This window comes from Notechis scutatus, chromosome 2 (genome assembly GCF_049901735.1).
Source record: "Notechis scutatus isolate UNSWTSFEM ecotype Mainland chromosome 2, rNotScu1.2, whole genome shotgun sequence".
Taxonomy (NCBI): domain Eukaryota; kingdom Metazoa; phylum Chordata; class Lepidosauria; order Squamata; family Elapidae; genus Notechis; species Notechis scutatus.
In genome coordinates this window covers 78079855-78106749 of record NC_142010.1, presented here as the reverse complement: position 1 = coordinate 78106749, position 26895 = coordinate 78079855, and the positions used below count along the sequence as shown (strand labels likewise).

The 26895-nt window shown below is 38.6% G+C and overlaps 1 protein-coding gene across 2 annotated transcripts in view; it reads right to left on the bottom strand.

Moving 5' to 3' along the window:
• Positions 1-3940: 3940 nt before the first annotated feature.
• Positions 3941-26895, bottom strand: part of ADAMTS2 (ADAM metallopeptidase with thrombospondin type 1 motif 2) — a 305104-nt gene continuing 282149 nt past the window's right edge. The window contains exons 16-22 of one of the 2 annotated variants that reach the window (XM_087955238.1): positions 22338-22501; positions 21794-21950; positions 18783-18915; positions 12968-13175; positions 12174-12303; positions 10701-10790; positions 3941-4525 (exon numbers count right to left, since the gene is read on the bottom strand). In XM_087955238.1, the coding sequence (XP_087811364.1) occupies positions 4080-4525; positions 10701-10790; positions 12174-12303; positions 12968-13175; positions 18783-18915; positions 21794-21950; positions 22338-22501 (1328 nt within the window). In that variant the 3' untranslated portion in view covers positions 3941-4079. The remainder of the gene's footprint in view (positions 4526-10700; positions 10791-12173; positions 12304-12967; positions 13176-18782; positions 18916-21793; positions 21951-22337; positions 22502-26895) is intronic. The other variant, XM_087955239.1, reaches the window with a different exon arrangement.

Sequence of the window (26895 nt, the reverse complement as noted above, 5' to 3'; positions counted from 1 at the left end):
TCTGCCTATATCCAGCATTCACTATTTTTTATCTCCACCTATCTGACTTGGCTATCAGATACCTCCAGACTGATCTCATTGAATAGGCTATAATGTGAATCCCTATATATAGGTCAGCGGTGGGATTCAACTGGTGTTACTACCGGTTCGGTGACTATGTTTTGCGTGCGCATGTGTGCTCTGGAGAGAGATGAAAAGCGTTGCGTGCAGGTGCACAGTGTTTGAAAAGCCTCCTTTTTCCTGCTTTTTCAACCTCAGCTATGCCACGCAAAGCAGCTGAGGTTGAAAAAGCAGGAAATAAAGGACAGGTAAGAGCCTGGGCTGGTGGGTGGGTCAAACAGCAGCAAACACAGAACTGGTTCGGTCTCTGCTGCTCTTCAGAGCTACCAGTTCTATAGAGCCGGGCAGAACCAGTAGCATCCCACCCGTGATATAGGTGGTATACTGAACAAAAACTTTGGTCTGTTTAAGCAAATTTTGAACCAACCATTTTCTCTCAGCCTGGTCTTCTTCACAACTTTATTATAGTGGGAATAAAATGGAGATTCCTGAGTAAGGGCCCTTCAGGTACTAGAAGGAAGGCACAATATCAGCCAACGAAAGAACTAATATAAAAAAACAAAGAAACAAACACCAGATTTCAGTGATTATTTATTTAAAATCTGCAGTAATACAGGTGCTTCTTCAGTTAGGTTCCGAGTGTAAAAAGAACAGCAAAAGATTTCTTTTGTATGCATTACTCAGATAAAGACAACAAGTATATCAGTTCAATCAACAGGGGAAATGTCCAGGAATGTAATGAAACAATCATCAGTTGTTGAGAATAGCATGCAAACTATTTGTTTATCCTTGGGTTTTCTCACCAACCATTGAGGTAAGCTGTTTTTAAACCTGCCATCAGTTTATGCTGATACCTACTCTCTAGCCATCAAGATGGCTTTGAATGTTTTTGCTTGCAGGTGGAAAGGTCTATAATCAAAGCAAAGCTATATTCACATTCACTTAAAAAAAAAATTCTGGTGGTGGGGTGTTACCCATGAATAAATGCCGCTCTCTCTTTAAACCAAGTGAGAGGTTGCTTTACCCATGATGCTGTTGATATCCATGCATGCTTTCAGAAAGTGCTGTGCAAGAGGAAACCAGTACTCAAAGGGCTGACAAACTGAGGTTGTTAAAATCTAAGTAGATTCAGTATCATCATGCATTTATATGCATAATGACATCTGTTCCCTTCTGCAACAATATAGTAGACCCAATTACCTGCTGATAGCACAAATTGTTCACTACCCCAGTGGATATGTGCAATATGTAGAAAATAAACAAAAGCTACACTTTCTTTAGACAAAAAGCACCAACTGAAATAAAAAAGAAAATCCAGTCATGTAGATGATGAAGATTTGAATAAATGCAATCATTTTACCACAAGCTTTTAAGAGTATGAAACGCAGATATTTGGGGGTGGGAAGGAGAGTAGCAGGATTATTTAAAAACACTAGGATTATTTAAGCTATCTTTCCAGTGAGTTAATGTATACAATTTAATTTCAAATAGTTTTTGAAAATGTGATTCACAGGGTCATGAGGATTGCAGATGTAATTCAGATAACTTCCAAACCATTGCCAAATCTATGATTAAGGTCAGAGAAGATCCATGCAAGAGAAGTCAATTTGAGCAAGAGTGTTTATGAGTGTCTCATGTTGCTGGAGACAGAGGCTGTCGGCAAAATCTACTGTTTTGTTTCCATAACCACCAAAAAGCTCACAAATTGGGGAAAAGAAGGAAAGGCAACCAAAGTTAAGAGACTGAACTATCTCCCCTCTAATCACAGAATGACTTCATAAGGGGCACTTCCAAGTAGAAATCCTTGCTTATTGCAATTTGGAAACTACTGAAGTGCTCATTGTGAGCTTTTAAAGAGATCTCCAAATCAAAATATTTGCCAAAGGAGAACATTAGTTGTTTTTATGAGGTATCATCTAACCAAAGTACTTGTTTAGACAAGTACCTTAAACTTGTATTTTATGTAAGAATGCCAACAAAACAAGAATGAATGTTAGATATTGCTTGTCAGTGTTGACACTAAGAAACAAACAAAAGAACATCACTGCATCTCTTTTTTAAACTGAATAGGCTTCACCCTTAGAGGGTTCTACTGTGCCTATAAAGTTAATCACTTCTGGCAAAAAGTAACAAAATATTGATCTTCATTGTTGCTTCTCAATGAGAAATTATACTGACTCTAGCTTTAGAATAAGTCTGCATCAAACTCGGCAGCCTCTTTTCGTTCTGAGTCAGAGTGATTATTGTCTGAAGTATTGAATGGAGTCCCAAATTAACATTTGTGACGTAAGCACACTTTTAGAAAACATTTGTATATTAAAACATGTACAAGATGTATTACAATGTAATTCTTTAAATGTACAATACAAGCCATATTTTGAAAGTGGAATTAGATTTAGTATGTGGGTCATCTACCTTACTGTGGGAATTCATGGGAAGGGGAGAAATGACAAGACTGGTACAACAGCAACACACAATTATTGCCATTAATATATTTGAGATTGGATTCAAGTGTATAAGCATGGCATTTGGTTGATGATGCCACCAAGTATCTCCTTCAGGCTTCATCAAGATGATACAGGAGTTGGTATATCATAAATAAGAAGGGGTTTTTGGTGTCTAAGTAAGAAGTTGAAAAGTCACAGAGTGATGGAAAGGACTTGCAATCCTTTGATCAGAGATATAGATCTTGAGATCCACAGCCTTGTGACACCCATGAAACCGTTGGGTGCAGTTCCTGGTATCCTTACAAAAGAGTCATCAGCATGTCATTTTTAAGGTAACAAAAGGGAAACTGTTAAATATATTGGGAATTAGTTGTTTTTTTTGTGTGTGTATATATATATATATATATATATATATATATATATATATATATATATATATATATATATATATATATATATATATATATATACACACACACACACACACACACACAATCTTATGCATCTATGGTTCTAACATTACTTCTTCATGAATGAGATGAAAAACTTTGATAGTTGTACAGAGATAGCCTTATAACTCTTTTTTAAAATGTTCTTTTACTGTTTCTGAAGAACATTATTTTCCAGCTGGATTTTGTACAGTAACATCATAACATCACCAAGTGTGCTTTTCAAGTGGTTATTGCGATTCTATGGCTTGGCTCCCAAAATCAGATTGAATTAATTCCTCAACACTTCAGTCAGGCTTTTTTGTCATCCCTGAGTATGGAAGTAGCACCTCTGAATTCAATGGAAAGACTGGCATATTTGAGTTCAGTACAATGGATATCAACGTTTTTGTACATGGAGCAATTTGACTTGTCCAAATAAATGACAATCAGGTGTTTTTTTTTTTTTTTTTTTAACAGACACATACTTCCTTGCCACTGAAATTCTATAGGCTCTTTTTTGCAGTCTTATTTAATATTTTGGCAATTGATTAGACTTCTTTTGTTGATAAAAATAGTATTACCCAGGTAGATTCCATTGGATTCAAACATACGCAGAGATGGAGCAAGATGGAAACTAGAAAGAAACAACCCTGCTGACATTTACTACAAGTAGTCCTTGTTTAGTGACCACAGTTGGGATCAGCAACTCGTCAAGCAAAGTGGTTGCTAAGTGAAACTGCAACCATGCTTGTGATACTTCAATTCTTTTGCTTTGCAGAACTGTGAAGGTCATAAAATAAGGACTTGTTGTAAAGTAAATTTTTTTATCATGGTCATGACTGTAAATGGCTGCTAAACAAGGCAGTCTTTAAACAAGGACTACCTGTATGTAGCATTGTTGCATAGCTGTTAAGCTATGGTGCTATTGTACCGTTTTCAGTGGATATTTGTAACCCTAATATTTGTTATGCTATTTATCTTTTCTTTAATTAAATAAGCCTACATGTCTATTTATTGCAAGCTGTAGCATTAGGCATTTCTGCCAATAGCACCACTATTTAAAAAATTAGGTTCTAGGGTGGCATGAGCATTACTGCAGTACTGTAACATCTCTATAAGAGAGAAAATATATATTTTCAATTTAACGCAATTCCCTGAGCATTCCTTTTTTCCTTTTTTCTGCAATCAGCTGCTGAATTCTTTGGTTCTTTGTCCTTTCATACGGTGGTCTCCTCCTCCAAATGATGTTGTGTTGTGGCACTTCATTTTCCATCTCATGAATTTTATAGGGTGCATCCAGTGTGTTGCCTTCTGGCTGCTCTATGGTCACATTAGAACTGGAGATATTTACCATAGCAACATCTGGTGGACCTGTTGCTCTATGTGGTATGTGATCTTCAACAGATGTTGCAAGGGTGGGAGTGAAGTCCTCTTCAATATCATTAACTGTTGAGTTGCCATGTTCTGTTTCATTAGCGTACATACCACAAGACTTGCAACACAGTTTATTATATCCAGGAATGGTACAGTACCGGTGGAGAACTTCCATACGGCAAAACATTGATCTGTCTTCTTTGCAATGTTCTGCTGGAAGAGAAAAATACATTTAAGTTTATGCTATACATCCCAAACCTAGTCAAGTAAACTTGGGTCTTAAGAGGCCATTGCATAAATAAGGTATTATATGTGCTTTTAACCAAAGCTCTCTCTCATGTTTTTTGCAGCGATCTAAAGCTATAAAACAAATTTCATGCATTGATTTAATTTTCAGAGAATATGGGAACAAAGTGACAATTCCTGAGTGATGTACGTTTGTGTGTCCCCAAATGCACACATTGAAATTAGACAGGAGACAACTTTTTAGGCATGATAGTGACTATATTGTTAGAACCACCTGTCATCTGGATCACCCCAGTTACATGCTGGATTTTCCTAAGCTTATGTCAACAGCTTGTCTTGACTATGGTACATCCGTGGAATGAAAATTATTTATATAAGGAGCAGCTTTCTCATTGATTTTCATGCATTCTGTTAATCTGACCATAGGAACCCTCTTACTGTATTTGGCCTAGCACAGATCACACACCAGCATACTTGCACTTGTTTGACTTATTATTTTGTTGTTTTATTACTAACAACTGGAGCAAAATATACACTGGCAATGATGACATTGAAAGATTCCATTCACTATACTATTTGTCATGAAAGTTTCAACTAGTACCTTCACAAGTCACTGAGAATTATACAATCACTGAGCATGCTAAATCTTCATTGGTCTTTGATGGGGAGGGTAGAGTTTACTGTTTTTCTACAGGTTTCTTGGGCATTGTTTTGGCTATATTATAACAGGCACTGAGCTGAAATTATTCTCTTGTTTCTTTCTCACCCTGACATCAAGATAAATTGCTATCAAAGAAGCACATTCATTGGGCTTCATCGTTTTTGCTTCTATTGGTTTATTATAATATATCATAAGAAGCTAAAAGAGTCCCTGCGGATTTTACTCTGCTAGTCATTGACGACTATAAGGGGTGATGTTCCGGTCCGTTTCAAGGCCATTGAGCCAACACTGTCCATGGTCATGTGGCCAGCATGACATCATGAAGCACTGTTACATTCCCATCAAATGCATGCTTTGCATGCTTTCAAACTGCTAGGTTGGCAGGAGCCAGGGTGAGGATGGGAACTCACCCCCATTGCTCGATCCTGGGCTGCCCAGCTTTCCAGGTGACAAGGCCAGCATCTTAATCACTGCCCCGTCCCAAAATATACCATGCCATTATCCAAATGGCATATGTACAGAATCTTTTGTCTATTAGGAGTGCACCATTTTCTGAGTTTCTATACATTGCTAGAATGTTACCAGGTAGCCTTCCATCAGGAACTACTTAAAGGTAAGAACCAAGGCAGTTCTCTAAACAGATTGTCTCACTTTCTGAAAAAGATTGTTCAGTATATAACTGAGATCACATCATTTTTAAAACAAGCACTTAGCTCTGTATTTAGATAAATGATGAATCCTCCATTGTAGGAACTGATGCATCAAGAGAAGGCAATACAGACAATCCTCAACTTATGACTGTAACTGAGCTCAGAATTACAGCTGAATTAAAGCCAGTTGTTAAGCATGTCACCATGTGACTGCACCCAATTTGAAATGTTTTTTGCAGTGGACATTAAGTGAATCACTGTGCTTGTAAGTGAATATGACAGCGGTTACATGACTCCATTGTACACAATGGGCATTTTTGCCAGAAACCAGAGGTAAACCCCAGTTTCCAGCAAAAAAAAAAAAAAAAACCCACCAAAAACGGTCATGTGGCTGTGGGAGAGCTGGAGGCCATTGGAAGTTCAGATCTGAGTTGTAAGTTTTAAGAACTTGGGAGACAGACTTGGAGAGGTCTGTCATAAGTTTGACCAGCCGTTAAGTAACTGGTCATTTTGTTGAGGACTACCTGTACATATTTTCATAGTCACGGAGGAGAATTGAACATTTACAAAAACTCCAACAAGTTCAAAAACTTCACTTCTTCTGAAAACTAGTACTGTCTCTCTTGCATAATTCATGTACTTATCTCAACATCTATGTGTGCCTAATCATGCCTTCAAAATGTGGAAAGTTTTAAAAAAAGAAAACAAGGGAGAGATGTGCTAATGTCATCTCTTTGTATGAAGAAACATGCCGAGGAAGAGAGAGGTTAGCATGAAATGCTAGATCAACATAGAGACCAAGTGCCTGTGTACATGCAGCAAAACCAGCTCTGAGTTTTGCAGCATAATCTGTCCAGATGGGAAGAGAAGGAACACATCCATATTGCCATCTGGTGATAATATTAATTTCGATGCACAGTTAACGTGGTATTTAATTTCATACTACATCTGGTTGCAACATGGCCTTGCTGCTTTCATTATCAATTCATTTTTGCTACCCTACTGCAATTTGAACAGGATAACTCCAGGGATCATTTATACTGAAGAAATGTCAGTGCTCCCCATTGCTTATAAAGCATGGGGGGGGGGGGATTTTTAAGCGCCTTTGTTTACATAAGAAATAAATATTGAAATTCAAACTAGGTTTCTAAGTATGCATTGCAGAGAGAGGGAGAATGAGCAATCTGAAAACTAAGTTAAGTAGAAGTAAATGCAGGTTGCAGGAACCATATTTTAAACAAGGACTGACATTTCTCATATGGTAAGACACACCAAGGAAACTATAGCAGCTGTGAAGCATAGAGCAATATTCTTATATAACTCCAACCATTTCACTATAGTTAGCACAAGAAGAATGTCCAATCAGATATACATACTTTAATTTCTAGGAGCAACAACATACCACGTGAATTTCTTGATGCCTAAACAATCTGGGACATACATGCTACAATCTTTCCTTGTTAAAATTGTTGTGGAGTGTAGTTTGTGCTCTCTCTCTCTCTCTGTGTATGTGTGTGCGTGCATGTGTGTGTGTGCACTTGCAAGCTAACTCTTCACCATAGTGTTGTTTCTGTGTTCCAGAAGAAAGAAATTTCAAATGCATTTTTGGAAATGTATAACAATCAGGATAGTATGACAGCATCATCAGGCCCTTAGAAGGAAGATCCATGCAGATATGGGAGCCTAGGGTTTAGGGAAGGAGTCCCCAACCTCCGGTCCATGGACTGGCACCGGTCCATGATATGCCAGCAACCAGGCCACACAAACAAGCGAAGCCCCAAACTACAGGATGCAGGTAGCACGCAAAACCATGCCCCCTCCAGTCCATGAAATAATTTTTCTCCATGAAACTGGTCCCTGGCGATCGAAAGGTTGGGGACCTCTGGGTTAGGGGACGATAGCCTTTTAACTGCATTGCAAATTAGAGCCCACTCTAGTTCAGAAATATTTGTTGACTTCAGAAAAGATATATAATAGTTCTTTACTCATCATCTAAAATATTGGGCGTGAGTGTGTTTAATTCACAAACATATCAATCTAGCATATGTTAGTACTTTTACAAATATAACTGTACAGCAGCATTATGAAACAATGTTAAAGTTCCCAGTTACTTATGGGAAATAAATAAGTAAATACCTTTTGTTGCTGTCATTTGATTTTGTGCTGATTTTATAAAATAGTTCTAGTTCAGTTTCACAAGGGAAATAATTGCTTGAATTCTTTAGGCTAGAGATCACATGTTTTATATATATAAAACTATTAATTTAGCCATTGTAGAGCTAAATATGTCTACATATGTAAAAATGGCACAATAATGACTTGTATTTGATTTTTTTCCCCAAATATATTTAAAACTAATTTTTCAACTAAGCGTAATTTTCAAACTAATTAAAGAAACATTTGGCTTCAAGGTGCCTATTGAAACAGCTTTAGAAAAATGCCTTCTTTTTCATAGTAAAATATGCAAAATGTCTAGATTAAATACAGAGTCAGGTGAAATGACTCCTATGATGCTATTAAGATACATTTCATTTATAATTAAGAGGTTATAGAAAGACATTGTCTTTACTTCCTTAGTGGGGTGGGACAATTAGCCATGGAGCATCAAGATTTGTGGCAGTTTAAAGATGTAACAAATTCATTTTGGCATCAATCCTTTCCTGGATTGCAAGCCATTTGCACGCACAAAATCTACCATTAACATTCTTATTCTAACGTACAAAAGTCTTTAAGCTGTTTGTCTTAAGCTAGTGACTTGTATATATATATATCAGAATAAACATACGTGGTTATTCCTCCAACAAAACTACCAGACCTGCTGAACTTTAATCTTTTATTTTGTAATATGCATGACAGACTTGAAGTTATCTCTTTAACTCAGCAGTAAGAAAAAAATAGTTATTTGTACAATCACTTTGGTACACATTTCAACTGACCTGATAGAAAATATTGAACAGCAAACTGAATTGGCACATATTTAATATTGTTTTAAATACATACAAAACAATGATAAAATATCCCTGATAAACCAAAGTGCATATAGAACTGCGCACAATGCCCAGGTATCTTATTGCACCATTCTCTAGAGCCACCCATATTGTCAAACATCACTTAACAGTTGTCTATTGAAAGGTAACTAACAGTCATAAGTAAGTTGATAACAGTTATACACCAATTATTTTACATAACAGTATTTAGAGCCAGATAACATGTCTTTGCCTTTATGTTGCCAGATAACATGTTGCAGCAGGAAATAATAATAACAGCAAAATTTAAATATGTGATCACATGATAATGACCATTTTGAAGTGCTACATTGCCAAAATCCACAGGGTCACCTTTGTAAGGTATCTCAAATGTTAGTGGAAAGAGAGCAAGAAAATTGTTAGGATACCCCAGGACTAATGCCTTTCTATTCTTTGATATTACATGAGTGGTCCATGGAGAATATATTTTAGATCTTCAACACAAAGCCTGTTGAAGGAATAAATTGCAATTAAACAAATTAAGAATTGCAAAATACTTTTCTCCATCCAATTTGGTAATGATCCTTTTTTCCCCCTCCTCATACATGGACTGTGCAAATTTCCTTCCAGTGTTTAATCATTCAAGTAAAACACTCTGTACATGAATATCAATTCATGATACCCAGTACACTGTATTTAAAGCTGGAACTGGAGATTAATGCCAATGCAATTAAAGTTTAAGGCATTTTTCTAAACATAGTTTCTTCTTCCCTAAGCAAAATAAAACAAATCAATAAAAATTGAGGTAATTCTGTAGTTCACACAATTATGCTTGCCAGTTGACACACATCTATAGATCATACACACACACATGCACGCACGCACACACACAAATAGAAAAACTGAACAGTCAAGCCAAATATGCATATGGTGAAAAAAGACTGATGAATGTAATGATGAATAAAGAAGTAATTGCCGAACAACTTTTGACATTACACTGTGTGTCAATGCCATATTGTCTCAACAATATTACAATACTGCACATCACAACTTGTAGCATAAGTACATGTTCTGCCATGTTGTTTTTCTAATTGCTTTTTCAAAGGAAAAAAAAGAACATTAGGTATACTCTGATTTTTTAAAAATGTGTTTTTTTACTTTTGGAAATCAGTATAAACCAAACGAAGATTCCTTTGAAGCATAGTATATAGTAGCAGCAGCATTTAATGGACTATATATAAAAAGAAGTCCCATCTTCCTGAAGAATAAGTTTTTCTCATGATAACAAACACACATTTTAAAGCCATTGTGACACATGGATTGAGAAGCAATGAGACTATAAAGAAAGATGGAATGGGTGCTTTTGTCCTGTTTGAATACCCTGCAAAAACATTGACCTACCTAATCTGCCAGGAGTTAGAGGACCTTTAGATGAAAGGAAAACCTTAGCACTACAAGTTGTCATTATTGTGATGCGATCACATTCACAATAAGTTGTCAGTTTCACCATCAAACTCAAATCATGAGCCAGTTAAGAGCCTTTTTTCACCACCACTAACCAACAAGCAAACCGACATCAGCTCACTTTTTAGAGAACTTACAACAAACTGCAGATATTCTGCTTCATACACCCCAACCCCTTGACGACCTCCACTGCAGCAATGAAGGGCTGCTCAATCTCCAGAGAAGTAAGACATTGGACACTGCAACCCAGTGCAGGGGGAAAAAAGATTCCTCTCAAGATAAAACTCTGAAGATTCAAGAAAATGTTCCATATAGGAAAAAGAATAGAGCAGAGGGCAAAGTCCACATTTGATGTGGCATGCAGCTAAAAGCAAAGGCAGAATTATAAATGGGTCTTTTACTTGAAGATATTTTCTGGATGGGATAATCTGTGTCCGGTCTTGACAGCCACTGTATCATATAGGTCTTCTTGGATGTATCTGATGAATTTTCTGAAGGAGAAAGAAAGATTTGGAAAGGGGGGTGGAAATATGATAACTTTTTTGGAACATTTTACAATCCAAAAGCTGAATTAATAGACCCCATTCTAATCACAAAAAGGAAACTATTTTGAAAGCCAAAACTGTACTTAGAAAAACACCAGTGTTTTTAGTTTTAATGAAGTTAATCATTTAAGCCCTTCTGTTCAAATGTATCACAATGTGGCATGCTTTCAGAAAGGCTAACAGTACAAATGTAGATAGTGAATAAATGTTTTTAGAGAAGCTTACTTCCATTTTAGGGTTTCTTCACACATTCTGGCTATTAGGTGTACAATTAAAACCTTGAAAGTGTATTTTTTTTTAACAAGTAGGAGAGAGACAGAGTTGACCAGGGCTTGCAACAACTCTAGAGAGGACAATTGTGGACCATTGTGGGTCTAGACTGGAAGATAAAGAAGTCAAGGAACTAGTGCAGGGGTCTCCAACCTTGGCAACTTTAAGACTTGTGGACTTCAACTCCCAGGAATTCTGGGAATTGAAGTCCACAAGTCTTAAAGTTGCCAAGGTTGGAGACCCCTAAACTAGAGAACAAAAAAAAAAGTAGTGAGGAAAAATAAAAATGTGATAATCGACTAATTTCAGTATCTAGTCTCCACTACCAAAGTTTCCAAAATGATGTGTGATCAGAGGTGGTATTCAGCAGGTTCTGACCAGTTCTGGAGAACCGATAGCGGAAATTTTGAACAGTTCGGAGAACTGGCAAATACCACCTCTGACTGGAGATTTTACAGTATCTTTCCCCTGCCACATCCTCCAAGCCATGCCCACAGAGCTGGCAGTAAAAAAAATTTGAATTCCACCACTATGTGTGATCCTCTGATAATTCATAGACCAACATTTCTTAACCTTGGCAGCTTGAAGACATGTGGACTTCAATTCCCATGGCTGGCTGGGGAATTATGGGAGTTGAAGTTCACACATTTTTAGGCTGTGAAGGTTGAAAAACATTGACAAAGAAGAAACAATGTTTTTAGATTTTTGCCAAGAATGATTCTCAACACTTTGGCTTTCTTTATTATTTTATACTAGCCTGCTAGCATCCCCCCCCCACAAAAAAAATCATCTACAGTGAGTCACCCTTCCCCAAATCAGACTTCTTTAAGAAGCATTTCTCAAATGTCTTCTCCAGCTGCAATAAAGATAAAGCTGTTAATACTAGGAATATGGGACAGATTACTGTGACAATACAGAAGTGAAATAGTAAATGTGACTATAGTATCTCTACAGTTTGTGGGCATTTCACAAAGGAGTTCTCCCAACTTCAGCCCTCACCCTTCCCTGCCTTTCCAGGAGACTCAAGGAATCAAGAGTTTTTAAAATGTGTACACTCACTAGAACATGAAGGTAGCCTGCAGAGTCTTGTTGTCTCTGGCCTATCTTCTTTACAAAAGCCAGTGATATTTTCTCTTGTCGTGCAGAGAACTGGCCTTTCTTGTGTGCCATTACCACAGGTTACAGAACACTGGAGAGCAAACAAAGAAAATTGGGCTTCTGATTCTCTTTTGTAAATGCATTTTTGGTTTATATCGTTCATCTTTATACATACACACTCACATGCACCATTATATAGTGCTAACAATCACACTATTGTTACTGTTCTTCCAACACTCTAAACTTCCAGAGGACTCTAAGGCAAATGCTGAGTCATGCTGTTATATAAACATAACATCAGAGGTGGTATTCAGCAGGTTCTGACCAGTTCTAGAGAACCGACCAGTTCTAGAGAACCGATAGGAAATTTTGAGTAGTTCAGAGAACTAGCAAATACCACCTCCGACTGGCCCCACCCCCATCCATTCTCTGCCTGCCGAGTCCCAGTCTTCTTTTGTTGCCCTGCACAGGAGAACTAAGCTGGAAAGCAGGTTAGCGGGGTGGGGAGGGAATGGGATTTTGCAGTATCTTTCCCCTGCCACGCCCACCAAGCCATGCTCACCAAGCCACGCCATGCCCACCAAGCTACGCTCACAGAACTGGTAGTTAAAAATTTGAATCCCACCACTGCATAACATCTCTACATTCCATTTTGTACATCCAAGATAAGGGGCCACTGAAGGGCCAGAGACGTTTCCATTTTTTTCAATTGAAACAAATGTATAAATGGAATCATGATTTAAATGCCTGCTTACCTGTGACCAGGGTCCAATCCACCACTGTGCAGGGCAAAGTTCCCGATTGCAAACCCTCTTGCCCTCCGGACGATCACTGCTGCAGTATTTGGTGTGGACAGAACGGCTTGTGTTGTCGTGCAATGTTTGGATACATCGTACTGAACGCACCTGATATCCTGTTTTCCCACAACTTTTGCTGCAAGGTTCCCAGTCACCTGTCACCCATCTGTTTCAATGAAAAACAATTAAGTCAAATATATAATGGCACCACTATATCCTCCTATTTAATATAAGTATTTTGAGAAAGAGTATTATTTAGTCTATAGGGACGCGGTGGCTCAGTGGCTAAGACGCTGTGCTTGTTGATCAGAAAGGTCGGCAATTTGGTGGGTCGAATCCCTAGCACCATGTAATGGAGTGATTTCCTGTTACTTGTCCCAGCTTCTGCCAACCTAGCAGTTCGAAAGCATGTAAAAATGCAAGTAGAAAAATAGGGACCACTTTGGTGGGAAGGTAACAGCGTTCCATGCGCCTTTGGCATTTATTCATGCCAGCCACATGACCATGGAGACGTCTTCAGATGGTGCAGGCTCTTCGGCTTTGTAACGGAGATGAGCACCGCCCCTTAGAGCTGGAAATGACTAGCACGTATATGCAAGGGGGACCTTTACCTTTACCTTATTGTTTCGTCTGGGATTTGCAGTGGAAGAATAATGGACTGAAGACAGCTCCATGAAAAGCAGAGCTGAAAATTGTGATGAAGAACGAAGAGCTGATGAGTAGACCAGCTCTTTAAACCTCTCTGGACAGCGGAGAGATTGCCCACAAGTGCTCCATGCCAGGAGACTGCAAAATAGTGGCCTCCAGCAGGTCCTGAGCAGTGAGAGATGACGGAATAGTCATCTTGCTCAGACTACAGTTGGCTCCGTTGGAAGGAGATACTAAGTCACAGAAGGAATTGCTTGTCAACTACTTATCAGCTATTAGAAATCTTTGGATCAGCAAGTTTGAAAACATCAAGTAAGTCTGTCTTCAATACTTTTAACAAAAGAAAGTTTTAGCTACAAGCTTAAGATAAACAGCAGAAGATTAGTTAACACTTCAGTTTTAGAAAGCTACAAATATATAGTCATATATATTTTAGGTTTAAATAAGTTTGAAATAAGATTTTGGAATTAATTATAAAGAATTCTTCCCTTGGGGAAAAATGATTTTTCTGCTTTTTCTTTTTAAATAATAGGACAAGAGAGAAAACTAAAGATTTCAATAAAAGAAGAAGAATGGATAAACTTGACAAATTTATAAATATATACAATCCCAATATACAAGTAGTCCTTGACTTACAACAGTTCATGTAGTGACTACTCAAAGTTACAGCAGCAGTGAAAAAAGTGATTTACGATCATTTTTCACACTTATGGACATGTAATCAAACTTCAAACGCTTGGTGACTGACTCATATTTATGACAGTTTCAGAATCCCAGAGTCATGAGATCACCTTTTGTGACCTTCTGTCAAGCAAAGTTAGTGGGGAAGCCAGATTCACTTAACAACCGTGTTGTAAATTAACAACTGCAGTGATTCACCTAACAACTACAGCAAGAAAGTAAAATGGGGCAAAATTTACTTACAAAACTGCCTCGCTTAGCAGCAGAAATTTGAGGTTGAATTGTGGTCGTAAGTGGAGGACAACCTGTACTTAGAAATGAGAGCTGGATTTTACATTTTCTAAAAAAATATAACCCCTACAATAATTCTGCTGTTGAACTATCCTAATGTAGATATGTCAGCCTTAGGAGAACAGAATTTCCTGCTAGTTTTTCTGACACATAAGATCATCTATTTGTAATGCTCTAAACCAGGGGTCCCCAACCACCGGGCCACAGACCGGGACCGGTCCGTGGAGCACTCTGTACCGGGCCGCAAAGAAAATAAAATAAAATAAAAATGGCGGCTTTCTTCGGCTTTGGTGAATGCTGCTGGGATCAGGGATCAAGGACACAAATGAAAGAAGGGGAGGGAGGAAGCAACCAAAGCCTGTCCTGCTCTCCGGCTCAGCGGCTTCAGTTTCCTCCCGCCTCGTTCCTCTCTCAGTCGCTCTCTCGCTCCTCCACCAGCCCAGGAAGAAACTGCTTCAAAGAAGCCGGGGGTGTGTGTGGCTTTTCCTGTCGCCGCAGCTCCTCCGAAGCGCCCATTCACCCCCACCCCGCCCACCCGCCCGCGGTTCAATCCAGTGCTCCGTTCTGCCTGCCTGCCTGCCTGCCTTCGTTTCTGGTTGATTCGGAGAAGCTCGGCTGATAAAAAGAGGCGAATAGTTATTATTCTCAGCCAAGCTGCTCCCAAACAACCAGAAACCAAGGCAGGCAGGCAGGCAGGCAGAATGGAGCACTGGATTGAACGCAGCCGGGCGGGTGGGCGGGGTGGGGTGAACGGGCGCTCGGAGGAGGTGCGGCGACAGGAAAAGCCACCCCGGCTTCTTTGAAGCAGTTTCTTCCTGGGCTGGATGTTAGAGGTCCATCGTAGCTCTGAATGATCCCTAAACAAGGACTACAGGAGCTTCCTAGGGAAAACACACTGACTAAATGCTCCTCATTCAATTCCTGTTTTCACCAAACAGAGATAAGAGAAACATCTGCATGAAATTTTGTAGCTACACAGCTGGGCAAGACCTAGAACTAGAGAGACTGCAGTCAGGTGTCTTTAATGCTAGTTGTAGGGTAAACATAAAGTTTTGGGAATGGAAAATAGAATCCCCCCCCCCGGTCCTTGAAAAAGTGTTTCTGCTTGAAACTGGTCCCTGCTACAAAAAAGGTTGGGGACCACTGCTCTAAACAATTAACATGGAAAGCAGCAGGGAGAACCACTACTGAAACAAGTGTTGTTAGCAAAAGCTGGCACAGAAGCAGCATAATTCTTGGAAATAAAAATTTCTACTTTCGCTTTGCCAACAATTCAATAGTCAGCTAAGTACCATACGAAGGGAAATGAAAGCCATAACTTCACAGTTTGTTGTTCCATTGTAAATCTTTCAAAGCAACAGAGCCATTTTTCTTGGGAACAATGTTTACCTATTTCTGCACCTGTGATTTAACAGATTTAACAGATAATCAGAGTCGGAAGGGACCTTGTAGGTCATCTAGTCCAACCTCCCGCCCAAGCGGGAGACCCTACACCATTTCTGACAAATGGCAGTCCAATCTCTTCTTGAAAGTCTCAACTGATGGCGCTCCCACAACTTCCGAGGGCAAGCTGTTCCATTGGTTGATTGTTCTCACTGTCAGAAAGTTTCTCCTTGTTTCCAGGTTAAATCTCTCCTTGTTCGGTTTCCATCCATTATTCCTTGTCTAGCCTTCAGGTGCTTTAGAAAATAGCTTGATCTCTTCCTCCCTGTGGCAGCCCCTCAAATATTGGAAGACTGCTATCATGTCTCCCCTGGTCCTTCTCTTTACTAGACTAGCCAAGCCCAGTTCCTGCAAGCGTTTGTTTTATGTTTTAGCCTCCAGTCCCCTAATCATCCTGGCTGCTCTTCTCTGCACTTTTTCTAGAGTCTCAACATCTTTTTTATAATGTGGTAAACAAAACTGGATGCAGTACTCTAGGTGTGGTCTTACTAAGGCTTTATAGAGTGGTTTTAATATTTCCCTTGATCTTGATTGTATCCCTCTGTTAATACAATTTAGGATTGCATTAGCTTTTTTGGCTGCTGCTGCACACTGCTGGCTCATATTTAGCTGGTTGTCCGCTAGGACTCCAAGATTCCTCTCACAGTTACTGCTATTGAGCCTGGTTTCACCCAATCTATATGTGTACTTTTGGTTTTTCTTGCCTAAGTGTAGGACTTTATTTTTCTCTACATTGAATTTCATTTTGTTAGATATGGCCCAGTGTTCTAGTCTGTCAAGATCCATCTGGATCTTGAGCCTATCTTCTTGGGTGTTAGCTATTCCTGCCAGCTTAGTATCATCTGCAAATTTGGTAAGTTCCCCTTCTATTCCCTCATCTAAGTCGTTAATGAAGATATTGAAGAGTATCAGTAGAGTGTGTGATAATCCTATAAATATTAAAAACGTAGGTGTTGCCAAACTCTGGACTCTTCTTTTTTTTGCCATACTCCATCTAACACCATTTCCATTTCCCAGCAATGAATTGGTCAAGATGCTTCACAAATAGCATCAGAGGACAGTTTGCTCAGGCTGTGATAACCAGGCTGCTGGGGGTTTGCAGGGGTTCGGGAGAGCCCCTAGCTAAAATTCTGTGCAGTTTGGAGAACCCTCAAATCCCACTCCTGGCTGGCATGCCCTGCGTGCCCCCTTCCCCCCAGGAGTCCCCACGTGGCGCATTTTGGATGCAGGTAAATGCAGGGCGCATGCAAAGGCTCAGGGAGGGTGAAAAATGGGCCTCCTGGAAGTTCAGGAAGGCCGGAAATGGGCCAGTTTCTGGCTTCAGAGAGCCTCTGGAGCCCAGGGAGGCTGTTTTTGCCCTCCCGGAGACTTGAGAAAAGCCTTTGGAGCCCCGGGAGGGCAAAAACGCCCCCCCCACCATGGCGCAGGAGGCCAACTAGGCCACGACCACCATGGCCAAGGGCAGAGAATCCTTTGCTAAAATTTTTGAAGCCCACCCCTGGGGACACCTTCTAATCTACAGTAAGTGAAATAGAAACAACCTCCATGGAGAAATTCCTCTTTAAAACCAGGGCAGAACTAAATAGTTTCTCTTTCCAAGAAATTCCTAAATTCCCTTTCAGTTAGGGCACAGTGAACTAAGGAATGTGAAAGCAAACAAATTATAGAGCGGACACTATTCCCAAGTCACCTATGATTTTAGGATTTTCAAATTAATGTGTATACATAAAGCCTGCTCTGTGATATTCCTTCCTTTTAGGTATGTTTGTTTTACTACATGGAAGGTCTACATCAACCCAATGATGTGAGTTAAGTGGTAATGGAATGCACAGCATTGTAACATTACTGCAGACACATCAACTAATTTGGTTGGGACATGATGCTAAATAACCAAAATCCTGATTTATCACGAATGAGCATGTATGAGATAAAGGGTCCTTGGTGCTTTCTGAGCTTGCTCGTTTTCTTGCAGACATGTATGAGATTCTCAACCCCAAAAGTGATAATCCTATTTATGCATTTTTTTAAATAGCTAAACTCTAGTTAGACGAGAAACAAAGGCATATCCTCTATCTTTACAATGCCTGCTAATCCAAACCATGGAGTGTAAATATCTGTTTAAAATGATCAGAAGTAAGTATCTAAATGAAAAATATCATAATCTAAAGGTTTTATAAGCAGATAATCCTCATTTTCCACCATTCTTCAACAACCTAACATTTCTAAAAGTTACTCTGTAAAAAGTTTTTATTGCTGTTCAGATTAGGATTAGGAAATGGGATATTTTTCAGTAACAGCCTGTACATATTTTTAAAGAACTGAAATCAATTTATATAAATTCTATGTGCTTCCCCTTCAAACATTCAGATATGTATATATCTTCAATAAGGACTTATTCTATCAACTTTACTAAGATGTTTTTCTTTAAAAAAAGCTTATCCCCTTCAAAATTCATTTTGCTATCAGGAAACCTTATTTACATGATTTTTAAACTTAAGTATCTTAATTTTCTAATTTCATCATTTCACATTACCTCATATGTAATTCCTAAAGGGATAACTTTATAAAAGTATCAAACAGCCCTGATTCCCCCCCAAAAAAAAGCGATAGAAAGGGAAGAATGTTAAGACAAAATCATCTGAAGCAAGGCAATGTTGCGTTAGGAGGTGAATATTTTCACGGGAGTGAAAATTCAGAAAGACCCACTTACGTTGGCTGGGAACATTCCTGGAGATTGCACATTCTGCGAATGGGCCTGGGTTTTGAGATAGACTCACAGTAACTGCGACGGATCATCTTCAGATCATTCTTTCTCCGGCAACCATATTTTGTGAATTGGTACCCTTAAGGGAGAAAAAAAAATACTTTATCTTCAACATTTCAAAGAACTTTCACATACTTCAAATATTTTTGTTCCCCCCCACCCCCACTAAAAATACTCTGGCTGCTATTTTATGAACGAAGGCAAATAAACATGTCCCAAAATAATGTTGCAGGACCCAATCTGGCTCAGTCTCCGGGACCAGATGTTGTGTCTTCTGAGCTTTTGGACTTGTGCTGGAGCCCATCTTCTTACTAGAGCGAAGTTCCCTGAGGATGGGCTCCAGCATAAGTCCGAAAGCTCAGAAGACACAACCTCTGGTCCCGGAGACTGACCCAGATTGGATCCTACACTATTTTATGACTTCCTTTCACCAGTTAAACCAAAGGTAATAGAATAATTCTCTTCTGCACAGAGGCCTCTTCAGATATTTGTCCATCTCTCAGTAATCCAGGAAAGCACATAGAGTTGGGAATGGTTTATAAATTAGCTTCAGTTACATAAAAGTAAAGTAAAATCTCATTGGAGTCAAGCTTGACTCTTGATAATTTACACAGATACATTCCTATCACTTGCTATTGCCTTCTTCCTTTAAGTTTGAGTTCTCAGTGTAGTCAACTACCCTGTGCTTCCTAAAAGGTCCTCTTCCACTGAACCAGGAGTGACTTTGCTTAGCTTTCCAGATCAGACAACGTCAGGCTTCAATTATACAGAGAAATCAGTATACTTGGGCTGCCATATACAGGTTGCAAAAAATAGGACAATCACAAAATGGTTAAAATGGGATCCTGCTCCCCTCCCCAGTTCTTACACTTAGTTGTAAGTTGGTCAAAAAACCAAGATCCAACCATCTGGAAATCCCAGGGGTGTAGGCAATACTGAGAAGCAGGAGAATGATATGGGAAGAAAGCAATGGCAACTCATATATTTGCTAATAATACAATTTGGTTGTGTCTGTGCAGTCATCAAAGTCAAACTTGGCTTAAGTGAGTTTATCATTACTCCACTAAACACATCTGTGTTATGGCTGCATTTTGTATTCATAATATTAAATTCTGTGAGTGCTTGAATTGTTACGCTGACATATATTTGTGGCCTTCCAAAAGGAAGATATTTATTTCCTTCATGTGATATAGATAAAGAATGATGTTGAGAATAATAAAGAATGATGTTTTTGGCAACAAGAGAACACAGAAACTCAAAATAAAAATATCCTTGTGCAGACTATGGACTTAGAATCTGTGTTTTCAGGTCAGCCATGTTTTTTGTCATGTAGATCAAGAAATAGGGCTGTGTCTTCCTCTGTTCTGGAAGTAGAAAATGAATCCTCTTAAAAAAAACAAAAGCAGACACATGAAAGAAACATAGGAAGGATGTATGAGCTGAGTTTGGGAAACCTCTGATAAAGTGAGAATGTACCTGAGGTAATGTTCAGGCAAAATGGACAAAGGAAATAACTGTTTCAAGAGAAATCTAGTTGTGAAGAAATAGGTAACAAGTTTACTCCAGAATTTGCATTAGGATTAATATATTTTTCTGTGTTAGAATAATTATCTTTTTTAGATTTTTCTTAATTCAAGTAACTGTGCACTTCTGCCTATTATACATATCCTCATGCTGCGCATCATTTTTAACTATTTTTAATCTGTAATAATTAATCCAAATTTAAATATCCTGGCAGAACACTCATTTATAGCAAATCAGTGTCATCTTGTGGTCTGTCAGGAGCATTACATATTTTATAAACTTATAAAATCTGCCTGTAAACATCGTTGTGTTTTCATTTAGAAAGCCTCTCTCTCTCTCTCTCTCCCCCACCCTGCCTCCCTCTCTCCCTTCCCCCCCTCTCTCTTTCTCCATAAACTTTGATTTCATTAATCTTTGTTCAGTCTCCCAACAGGAGCTCAAAGGACTGAAATGTGTGGTCATATCCTCCTAATGATCAAGGAGGCAGCAATGTAGAAATTATGTCAACTTTTTGTATTTTTCACTATTCAGTTACAGTCAGGCAGCACAGGATATGAAAAATCTCTCTCTGTGACACACCACAGTTAATGGGAACACACAAGCTAAGTACCTCTTGAATGATAGGCCTATAAAAAAGTGACAGGCCTATAAAAAAGAATAGGAGGTGATGATCAGTTATGAAGTCTCAAAATACTTCTGGGAGATGAGGTTTAAGACCTTCAGGTTTCCCCACTACAGTTCAGCAGTTCTGCTACAGGTATGTAGTTAGGGGCAGCAAGTGTGGTGGGTGTTTGAGATTGATTCCAAATTTCAGAGAAGGTGGAATTCTGGGAGCTGGGAAATGAGATAATGTGGAACAATTTTGCATATTCTGTAAAAACCAACAACTGACACATTACTGGTTAAGTATTGTGTTAGTTCAGTCTACTCTAGATATGAAATGCAAGGTACATTCTCCACTGAAAATTTACACTGCAGCTTTTTGTCTCCTGCCACTTGTTTATTTCACCTGTGTACTTTTTAAACTATTGTACATTTTTTAGATGTGCAGCATCTTACAAATAATAGACAGCAATAAATAATTCCCATGGAGTGTATTTTTCTGCCCATGAACTAAATTTTTCCCTATTAAAATGTAACTGAAGATGTCAACATTTAATGATTCATAATAAATCATTACACTTTGGATAATCTCACAAAGACTTGATGGATGATTGTTTGGTAAAATCAAATGTGCTGCACTGAATGAATGAATTACAGTACCACAGATAAAAAATTACAGGTAAGCCTGTTAAGACATTTTAACATCATGGATTCCAGTCTCAAATTCAGCTATAAGCTACATTAAACCATCAAGCTTACTTAAAAGCATAATTAGAAACACAGTTTTTCATAACAGACAGAAAAGTCAGTGCAGTCATCAGCATCTTTACCTCCTCCACAAGGTTTTGAGCACTGGGTCCATTTTTTCAGAGCCCATTCATATGGTACAAGATCTTTCAAGACATTGTTATCATCAACATTTAAAGAATCTTCATGGATCATAAATTTGTATGTCAATGAAATCTTCCCGTTACCATGAGGAATTACCTAGTTAGACAAATAATGTATATCTTTTCAGGAAGATCATTTTAACATCACTTTTAAAATCTCTTCAAAACCAGATTGCAACCAAGATTTAGGCTTCCATGATTCTCCGGTCTTGTTCCAGGTCCATGGTCCTGGCGGTCTCTTCATTTTGCCTCTGCCACTCTGCCAACCACATTCCCCCCACAAGTTCCCCAATCTTGTTTTCTGAAAAAAGGGAAATCCATATCCCCAGAGTTCTCATGAACAAAAGAGGCAACGTATATAGTTGGGAGGCACAATCTAGATTTGGCTTTCATCCTTAAAACAGATTCCTTAACTGATACTATATATCAAATGAAGGGTGCATGACTCACTGTGACATGGCACCCTCGTCTTCAGGGAACTTACCAAAATGCTGATGCTGTGACGTAAAGGACCCATCGTTTGAACCATTTCCCTGTCCTCATCATTCCGATACTCCCATTCTGCACCCATGTTTATGAAAGTTTTGGAGTCTGGCACGTAATTGTTTTCATTTAGAATAAATTTCCCTGTTTCTCGATTCTTGATCGCTAAAAACAAAATAAGAAATATGAAGTGAAGAAATGTCAGGAGGTTCCCTTTCCTTCTCATTTTTAATTTTTTTTTTCTAGAAGTCACAGAAATGACTGCTTGCTTTATTTACTTTACTTGGAAAATTCATCAAAAAGTATCACCAGAAAAGTTTATATAAACATTTTAGTACTAACAAAATGAAATTTGCTAAAAAGCAACCAAAATATCCAATCTACTTATTCTTAACTCCCCATCCCCCACCAAAATAAAAAATTGGGAATCCTTTGTTTCTTATCTATGACAAAACTGAGAAGTCTCCGGTTCCAAGGCTGGTTCCAAGTTTCTATAGTCCCAACCAGAAGGGGAAAAAATAATCTTCTTCCCATATAAGAAATGTTTTGAATTCTTTCTTCTCTGTCTTGAGAAAAGAGCAGCTGTATTTCCCAATGTCCTACTGAGAGTTTTGGGGAAAAAAATGAGGATTTTTAAAAAAATTAGGCTGCCTAACTAAAATGTTTCAATTCCTACCCTGAAAACAACACTACAGAGCACTGCACAACAGAACAACTAGACACAAGGACAGATTTTTCCAAAACGCCATCACTCTGTTAAACAAATAATTCCCACAACACTGTCCAACTATTTATAAAGTCTGCACTACTATTATTATTAATCTTCTCATCACTTCTTATCACTCATCCCCTCCCACTTGTGACTGTAACTTTGTCGCTTGTATCCTTACAATTTATATGGATTGTTTCCTAGTATGATTTGATTGCTTATTGTACCCTATGACTATTATTAAGTGTTGTACCTTATGATTCTTGACTCTTGACGAATTATCTTTTCTTATATGTACACTGAGAGTATTTGTACCAAGACAAATTCCTTGTGTGCCCAATCACACTTGGACAATAAAGAATTCTATCTATTCTATGTCTCAAGGCAGGGTACTATGTGATTCTAAATGTGGTAGATTTTGAATTACGGTATATTATAATTCATCTTAGACAATAATACAAGGTTTGTTGTACTATTGGAACCTAAGGCTTGTTGTATTTCTTGGAACCTAACAGGGACATGGCTGATTTTCCATTGGCTTCTCAAACTTCCAACTATATTCCCTGCTAGAATTGTTAGGATACTAAGGATGTCCTCCAAATAAAGCTTTATTATGCAATGGTTCTTCCTCATTTACAAAAGTATATATGGATCCAGGCAACATAGTCTTCCATCTATATGGAAAACCTATAGCTTGCCACAGTCTTTTTTATTTTTATCACTAACGTTCTATTAGGGAAGGAATTTTATAGAGAAGTGCCAAAATGAGAGTAAGCAAAATCTGTGAAGAGGAGAGGGGTGAAGGCAGAGACTGATGTTTATATTTCTCCCACCTCCTCCAAACTGTAGTTTAATGAGGTTCAAATTGGCTACTATTCTTGGATAATTAGCTATATATTGATTGCAGTTGTATGGGCCCAAGTTTGTAGGTTTCACTATCGGCTGATTTTTTTAAAAAAGGAAAATAGCTTAATTTCAAAGACAAAAATCCTCAAATAGGGTCAATGACCAAAGAGCATGCATATTAAATATGAAAAAAAAATTATCCATGAAAGGAGATTTGATTGTACCAGGCCTCTTTGAACATGAGAATTTTACATAATCTTCCCTCTTTTCATATACAGCTCAGCAGCAGTCTTTATATCTCTCTGCTTGTCACTACTAAATTTGCTGGCCCACTACTACATTAAAACATGTAAAGAATATTTTCTCTTTCAAAATAATAGTCAGACATGACAGCCTCGTACACTTCCTGCCCTCCTTCCCAACTGCTTCAAGATTCATTTGTGTTGTCAGCATCCATACGTTCATCAGATTTACAAAAACAGAAGTTTATATCTTGCTTATGGTTTTTCAGAAACGGTTTGCATAACGTAAGGAATATGTCTGTGCAATGAACATTATTAATCCCAGACAGCTGCAGAAAACAGCAATTCATGAAACATCTCTCTTAAAACAAAGCTTGGATGATTCATAGAAAAGTTACTAGGTCAGTGGACATGAATCTGCTTCTAATTAATTACAGCCTACAAGACAATGCCTCTTATCGATCCACTGAGCTGTAAAGATTGAGAACTTCAATTATTATTGAAACTTTGCTTGATTAAACGTTCTTGCTGCAGCTGGCTTAGAACTAGAAAGAAGGACCAAGAGAATAGATGCTGGAGATATAAGCAAAAACATATCTGGTAAATCTGATGCACAGGAAATGTGGGCTCTGCAGCAAACATTGTTTGCACAATTATACTGAGTACAATTATACATGATTTATTTATTTATTAAATGTGTATGCTGTCCAATTCCAAGTGATCCTGAGCATTTATTATTTCAAAACCAAGTTTTAGGAAAGTTAGACATACCATTTCAAAGAGCAGGTACCAAGTTACTTAGTACAGTAAAGTTCAAATTATGATCCAAGTAGAATCTGTGAATTTTTAAAATTCTATATATTTGTGTTAGAGATTTTGTTTCTATAAATTCCTCTCTACAACAATATTTCACCACTACTTCTACAACAAAAAAGGATCTGGCTGAAACAAATACATTTCTAGATTGCTTTGATAAAGAGAGTATAATGTAAAATTGTTAGGAATTGATAGTACCTAACAGTTGGGTTGGAAATATATAAACCAGGATAAACATTTAATACTGTCTCTTTAAGGGAATGCTAAAATTGTAAGTGGGTGTGGTTCCTCAAACGGCCATAAGATGGAGCGAGAAACCTGGTTTCCTAGTTGCTAGTTGCTAGATGTTCTGATGGTCGATGTTCTTGGTTCCTGCATTTTTCCTATTGACTGTTGCTGATCGTCGTTCTTCTTGGATTGCTGTGAGTCTGTTACTGAACTGTTTATGATACTGAACTTTGTTATTTGGATTATCCCTGGACTGAATACTGACTGCTTTAACCGTGTATGACTTCGACTGCTTGTTGGACTTTGCTTAACCATTTACTGGAAGTAAAACCTACATTTTACTATTCAGTGTATCTGTGTGCTGGTCATGTGTTATTCAACATCACTCTCACTACGTTTCCCTGCATGCACTCATTCTCCTAATGGGGAAATTACCTCAACACTAGTTATGGGCCCAGGCCATACCAGGCTCAGATAACCGAGAGTTAGTGTGAATACACAACACTGTATACACACAGCTGTTTACTGTTTAATTGTGGGTTACTGTCCTGGTAAAGATGGCACAAGACCAGTCAACAAGTCTATCACTGATAACTTGGTTGGATGGAACAAACTATATTTCCTGGTCTATGAAGTGCAGTCTACTTCTGTGAAGAGAAGGGTGATGGAATGCAGTTCAGGATCCACTGGATGTAAAATGCTTGGGATCCAGATGATGAGGACGATGTCAAGAAGCTTGCTGATTTTAAACAGAACAACGAACAAGCTCTTTGTATAATTTGACTAACACTGAGTGACCAGCAGCTAGTTCATATTTGTGGAGAAGAGTCTGCTGCTAGGTGTTGGGAAAATTTGAAGAGGATTTATGTTCGTGACAGTGTAGGTGCATACATACATCTTACACATAAACTGTTTAGAGCAGGGGTCCCCAACCACCGGTCCGTGGACCGGTACCGGTCCGCGGAACAAGTCCTACCGGGCCGCTGGTTTGCTGGGCGCCGCCATCTTTTTTTGATGAAAAAGTGCTTCCGGTGAGCTTTTCCGGGTAGAAAGCTCACTGGAAGCACTTTTCATCAAAAGATAGCGGCGCTGCGCTTCGGTGAGCTTTTCGGGTAGAAAGCCATTTCTACCCGGAAAAGCTCACGAGCGCTGCGCCGCCATCTTTTTGATGAAAAAGTGCTTCCGGTGAGGTCACCAGAAGCACTTTTTCATCAAAAAAAGATGGCGGCGCCCAGCTAATGCCGGTACCGGGCCGCGCCATAAAAAAGGTTGGGGATACCGGGCCGCGGCATAAGAAAGGTTGGGGATCACTGGTTTAGAGCACGTTTTCTGAAAGGTGGAGATATGTTAGCTCATTTGAACTTTATGAAAAGAACTTTTTAAGAGCTACATGAGAAGGAACTGATTTTTTCAGAGCTGCATCAGGTTTACATCATTCTTTCCTCATTGGATGAAAGTTATGATGATTACATATCTTCACTGGAAGTCCTGACCAGAGATGAACTGACATTGACTGACATAACCGGAAGGTTGTTAGAAGAGGCAAGAAGACGGCTGGATAGGGACCAACTGAGAAAGGAACAACCACAAGAAGAGGATTTGTCTTCAACTGCCTATACTGTTAGGAAATGTTTTTCTTGTGGGGCTAGGGGACATATAGCTAGATAAGAAGGATAAGAAGAATGTAGAAAGAAGAGCAAACATCAGAATACTGGTAA